The following is a 6,542-nucleotide window of genomic DNA, read 5'->3' as shown; positions in this document are numbered from 1 at the left end:
AATTGGAGTCTCACTCTGTCACCCAAGCGGGAGTGCAGTGTCACACTCATGGCCACCACAACCTCAGCCCGCTGGACTCAAGCAATCCTTCCTCCTCAGCCTTCCAAGTAGCTGGAATCACAGGCATGCACCACCATGCCCAGCTAATTGATTTATTGTAGAGACAAGGTCTCGCCATGTTGCTCAGGCTGGTCTCCAACCCCTGAGCTCAGGCAAGCCTCTTGCCTCCACCTCCCAAAGTGCTGGGACTACAGGCATGAGCCACCGTGGCTTCTTCTCCCTTCTGAACGTGAAGTGCTTCTTTCTGTTTTGCCTTTGGCAGGTGTATGGGGGTCTTTCTGCTGGGGAGTTCCAGCAGATCCGGCAGACGCTTCTCATCTTCTTCCAAGACCTGCATATCCGAGTGAGTGAGTGGGCAGCCCTGGGACACCCTGAAGCTGCTGTATAGGGTTGGGGTGGGGGGACAGGAAACAGGGTTCAAGCCATTAGGGCAGATAAGGGCAGAGATTTTGCTCAGTTAGTGATGTCCTTTGACTTCTGGATGAAAAACATATTGATAATAAATCTCAACAGTTGTTTTTTTTTCCTTTTTTACACTGAGAGCCCAGGAAACAAATTCAGCAGTTTTTAAATGGGCCAAGGAAGATAGTGATGCCGCTCTTTTCCAGTTACCTTATGAGTTTCTAGGAAATTTGGTTTTTTCCCTTCTTCTCCAGAGGAAATATGTTCTCAAGTCACCAGTCTGATCTCAACTCCAAACCTTTCCCAAGCCTGGTGCACCTTGACCCTCAGAATCTGCCACTGTCAGGAGGCTGCCCTGCTCCATGGAATGCTCACCTTTCCTGGACTCACCTGGCTCTGTACCATTCTAGCCTTCCCTTACCTCTCCATCTCAATGGCTTTCACTCCTTCCTCTCCACCTGTCTCCTATCTCCAGGAGCCCTTCCTCCTGTCTCCATCCACCCCGACTCTTTGTCATCTCTTTCTTCCCCCCTTTGGCTGCCAACCCCTTCACCTGTGACTCCTGAGTCTAACCTCTACTCTGCCTGTGCCCCACCCCCATCTTCCAGAGCCACACCTCCATCTCCTTGCTGAAAGTCTCCACAAGGATACCCACCAGTGCCTGCAACTCAATGTCTGTCAATAAACTAATCTCCACAATTCAAGTACTGCCCTGACCTTTTTTTTTAAGTTGGGGTCTTACTCTGTCACCCAGGTTGGAGTGCAGTGGCATGATAACAGCTCACCACAGCCTCAAACTCCTTGACTCAGGCTATCCTTCTCCCTCAGCCTCTTGAGTAGCTGGGATCACAGGCATGTGCCACCATGCCTAGCTAATGACTTCCTGATTTCTTTTGAGGGCACCACCATTTCCTCCACTCACTTGGCTGAGAACCAGAGTGTCCCCTTTGATTCCCCATTCCTGATTGTCATTCGATTGCTTCTAAGGTCCATAGAGTCCACCTTTGCAATATCCACACCCTCCTTTCCATTCCTGTTGCCAGCCTGTCTCTGTCTTCATGATCTTGCTGGCTACGCCTCCCAAGTGGCCCTCTTTCCTCATGCCCACTCCAGGTAATTCTACATCCTCTTTTTTTTTTTTTTTTTTTTAATCAGGCTCTCTCTCTGTTGCCCAGGCTGGAGTGTGGAGCACAATGGCATGACCATAGCTCACCACAGCCTTGACTTTCTGGGCTCAGGTGATCCTCCCACCTCAGCCTCCTGAATAGCTGAGACTGCAGGCACACACTACCACACCTGGCTAATCTTTTTATTTTTTGGTAGAGACAAGGTCTTGCTATGTTGCCTAGGCTGGTCTTAAACTCCTGGGCTCAAGCAATCCTTCAGCCTTCGCATCCCAAAGTGCTGAGATTATAGGTGTGAGCCACTGTACCTGGCCCTATATCCTAACTTGTAAAAACACATTTCTGGCCGGGCATGGTGGCTCATGCGTATAACCCCAGCACTTTGGGAGGCCAAAGTTAGAGGATTACCTGAACCCACGGGTTCGAGACCAGCCTGGGCAACTTGGTGAGACCTCATCTCTACAATAAATCAAAAAAGTAGCTAGGCGTGGTGGCGCATGCCTATAGTTCCAGCTACTTGGAAGGCTGAGGCAGAAGGATCACCTGAGCCCAGCAGGCTGAGGCTACAGTGGCCATGAGCGTGCCACTGCACTCCAGCCTGGGTGACAAAATGAGACTCCAACTCAAAAAAATAAAAAATAAAAACACATTTCTGAGCTTCTGAATTTTGGGCCTGTCTCTCTTGGACAAGACTTATTTCTTCTCTAATTTTTAAAAAATTTTTGCTAAAAAAAAAAAAAATTTTTTTTTCTCTGTGTTGCCCAGGCTGGAATGCATTGATGTGATCATAGCTCAATGAAGCCTTGAACTCCAGGGTCAAATGATCCTCCCATCTCAGCCTCTTAAGTAACTGGGACTACAGGTGAATACCACCATGCCTGGCTAATTTAAATTGTTTTTAATTGTTTACAGAGACAGGGTTTCACTATGTTGCCCAGGCTGATCTCGTGTTCCTGGCCTCAAGTGATCCTCTCACCTCAGCCTCCCAAAGCACTAGGATTACAGGCATGAGCCCCCATGCCCAGCCCTCTTCTCATAATTTAACAAATTGATGTGGGAATGATGGTATGAGATGGTGAAACAAACCCAAGCTCAAGCCAGACACTCTTCTGTTTGAATCCCAGCTCCAGAGCTGGATGAAGTGGCACTTGCCTATATAGTCCCAGCTACTCAAGAGGCAGAGGTGGGAGGATCACTTGAGCCCAGGAGTTCAAGACCAGCCTGGACAACATAGAAAGACCCTCAGAATTTTTTTTCTAAGTTTTAAAACAAAGTTTATTAGCAAGAGAAAGAGAAGAAAGGAAAAAAAAGGAAGATTCATGAAAGAAAGACCTGCCATGGGCAAGTTTTTCAAAGAAGTAAAACTGCCAAAAAAAATTTTTTTAATGAAAAAATAAATCAATCCCCAACTCCCTGGAATTGGCCATAGGCAAATTACTTCTCTTGAGCCTTAGTTTCTTCATATGAGAAATAGAAATTAGAATGCCTAATTTAGAATTTGTTGATAGAACTAACTGAAGCAGCATATGTAATATACATGTATTTGCTTGTATATGTATAGTATAGAGTGCTTCTGGAAGGATATGCAAGAAACTGGCTACAGTCCTTGCCTTCTGGGAGTGGGGAACTATATGGAGGACAGAGGTAGGAGACAGACTTACCTTGAAGTTTTTGAATTTTGTACCTGTGCTTGTATAACATATTCACAAAATAAAACCACCAAAAAAGGGAAGAAATGGAATATATTTAGGGCCTGACTGTATTTTCCTTCCATGGACCAAATAAGACAAGTAGATTTCACTCTGATGCCAATTTTATTTTTAACCCTCATGAATAAGTTTATTTGCTGAGATGGAGCATTAATAATATTAATATAAATTAAGATCTCTACTAGTTATCGGTTAAAATTAAAAATATGAAAGCACAAATAATATTAAGTTATGCATTAAATTTAGAATTTAAAAATACTGAAAATTCTACACATATTGTGCATACTTGGGCATTATTTTATGGATTGGAGTAATACAAACAGCCATATTGATTTCTCAATTCAGACAAGATAAAATTTATGATAATGAAAAGGATTTTCTAATAATAAGTCTGTAGCAAAATCATTAAAATGTGTTAAACCACAAAATATATTTAGCTAAATGGGCAGACAATGAAACATCAGAGAAATAGGAAATCAAGAGAAATAGGATTTGCATATCTTGACGATATTCTGCCACTGATCTGTAACATCTGGGCTGGTTTTCTAAGTCTGGTCTTTAATGGTATTTCTGCTCAGTTGTAATTTGTAATTGCCTATACAGATTTTCTGTGTTTTCAAAATAGTCTTGATAGTTTTAGATTTGTTAGCAAAACCAACTAAATCAAGAAAACGCAGCTCTACTCTAATAACTCCTTATTTGTTGTTTAACCAAAACAAATACAGAACTGCTTATTCAATATCCAAGCTTTCTGTGATATCACAAAACAATGTGAAATGGTCATAATGTGGTTAAGGCCCTGACCTGTACACCAAGACGTGGGCAGAGTCTACACTAAGACTAATTCCATTTGGAATCCTGAAAGTTATTTACAACCATCTCAATTCTTTTGTTTTTTTTTTTTTTTTTTTGAGTCAGGGTCTCACTCTGTCACCCAGGCTAGAGTACATGGCTTGATCATGGCTTGCTGCAGCCTCAACCTCCTGGGCTCAGGTGATCCTCTGGCCTCAGCCTCCAAAGCAGCTGGGACTATAGGAATGAGCACAACACCCAGCTAATTTTTTTTTTTTTTTTTAATTAAAGTCAAGATCTCGCTATATTGCCTAGACTGGTTTCAAACTCCTGGGCTCAAGCAATCCTCCCACCTCGGCCTCCCAAAATGCTAGGATTACAGGCGTGAGCTAATACTCCCAGCCTGATTTTAAATTTCTATTTAATTAAAATATAAATAGCCACATTTAACTAGTACATGTGTGTATTGAACAGCACATCTTTAGATGACAATGGTAGAGTCAAGGACTGCCTTTCTGAAGAAAGCCATTTAGTTGAAAATGTGACTAACAAAGATCTCAAGGAAGTACATCAAAGTTGAAGGGACAACAAGGTCAAAGCCCCTTAGATGAGAAAAACCATAATGTGTTTCTTAGATAAAGAAAAGCCACTTGCCGGCACAGTGGCTCATGCCTGTAATCTCAGCACTTTGTGAGGCAGAGGCAAGAGGATTGCCTGAGCTCAGGGGTTTGAGACCAGCCTGAGCAACATGGCGAGACCTCATCTCTAATAAATCAAAAAATTAGCCGGGCGTGTTGGTGCATGCCTGTGGTTCAAGCTACCTGAAAGGCTGAGGCAGAAGGATCACCTGATCGTAGCAGATCGAGGCTGTGGTGGCCATGAGCCACTGTACTCTAGCCTGGGTGACAGACTGAGACTCCAATCAAAAAGAAAAGAAAAGAAAAGAAAAATCACCAGGCACAGTAGCTCATGCCTGTAATCCCAGCACTTTGGAAGGCTGAGGCAGGAGGATCACTTGAGTCCAGATATTCAAGACCAACCTAGGCAATATAGTGAAATCTCATCTGTGCAAAACAATTAAAATAAAGTAAAAAAATGAGTTGGGCATGGTGATGCAAGCCTGGATCACTTGAACCCAAGAGGTCGAGGCTGTGATGAGTCGTGATTGTGCACTCCAGTCTGGGTGAAAAGAAAAAAAAAAAGCTGGGCACAGTGACTCAAGTCTGTAATCCCAGCACTTTGGGAGGCTGAGGCGAGAGGATTGCCTAAGCTCAAGGGTTCAAGACCAGCTTGGGCAACTTGGCGAGACCTCATCTCTACAATAAATCAAAAAATAAGCCTGGTATGGTAGTGCACACCTGTAATTCCAACTACTTGGAAGGCTGAGGCAGAAGGCTGGCCTGAGCCCAGCAGGTTGAGGCTGCGGTGGCTATGAGTAGGCCACTGTCCTCCAGCCTGGGTGACAGAGTGAGACTCCGACTAAAAAAAAAAAAGGAAAAAAAGAGCCAATATGAATGAAGTATATCTCCTATGTAGGAATGGTGCTCAAAAAAAAAATAACAATCCGTATAGTATAGGCACTGACTATTAAGAACAAATATAGACATTAAAAAAAAAACCAAAAAAACCACTGGCCCATTTAAGCCCTAAGAAGGAGTTTATTCTAAGAGGGAAGAAAAGATATTGAACATTTTGGCCAGGCACAATGGCTCACACCTGTAATTCCAGCACTTTGGGAGGCTGAGGGTGGGAGGATTGCTTGAGTTTGAGACCAATCTGGGCAACATAATGAAACCTCATCTTTATTTTTAAAATTTAAAAATTTTTTTTTTGTTTTTTTGTTTTGCTTTGTTTTTTTGAGTCAGAGTCTCACTCTGTTGCCCAGGCTGGAGTGCAGTGGCATACTCATAACCACTGCATCCTCGACCTGCTAAGCTCAGGCAATCCTTCCACATCAACCTTACAAGTAGCTGGAACTACAGGCATGTGCCACCACACCCAACTCATTTTTTTATTTATTGTAGAGATGATGTCTTATCATTTTGCTCAGTATGGTCTCAAACCTGTGGGTTCAGACAATCCTCTTGCATCTACCTCCCAAAGTGCTGAGATTATAGGCGTGAGTCATAGCACCCAGCTAAAACTTTTTTTGTTTGTTTGTTTGAGTCTGAGTCTCACCCGGACTGGAGTACAATGTCACACTCACAGCCACTGCAGCCTCTACCTGCTGGGCTCAGGTGATCCTTCTATCTCAGCCTTCCAAGTAGCTAGAACTACAGGTGCTCACCACATGCCCTACTACTTTTTACATTTAATTTGTTTTAGAGATGAAGTCTTGCCAAGTTGCCCAGGCTGGTCTCAAACCCGGGACACAGACAATCCTCTCACCTTGGCCTCCCAAAGTGGTGCTGGGATTATAGGCGTGAGCCACCACACCTGGCCCAAATTTTTTTTT

General features: G+C 43.5%; 1 protein-coding gene across 3 annotated transcripts in view; it reads left to right on the top strand.

Annotated features, from left to right (window-relative positions):
- The window catches only part of LOC103254195 (protein OSCP1), a 35,108-nt gene that overhangs the window by 15,335 nt on the left and 13,231 nt on the right, over positions 1-6,542 (top strand). For all 3 annotated transcript variants that reach the window (XM_008052330.1, XM_008052335.2, XM_021709476.1), the window contains one exon: positions 323-403. In XM_008052330.1, the coding sequence (XP_008050521.1) occupies positions 323-403 (81 nt within the window). The remainder of the gene's footprint in view (positions 1-322; positions 404-6,542) is intronic.

Source organism: Carlito syrichta, unplaced genomic scaffold (genome assembly GCF_000164805.1).
Source record: "Carlito syrichta isolate Samal-C Ts95f unplaced genomic scaffold, Tarsius_syrichta-2.0.1 Scaffold70195, whole genome shotgun sequence".
Classification (NCBI taxonomy): domain Eukaryota; kingdom Metazoa; phylum Chordata; class Mammalia; order Primates; family Tarsiidae; genus Carlito; species Carlito syrichta.
Note: the sequence above shows the minus strand (reverse complement) of the source record. Positions and strands in the feature narration are given on the sequence as shown.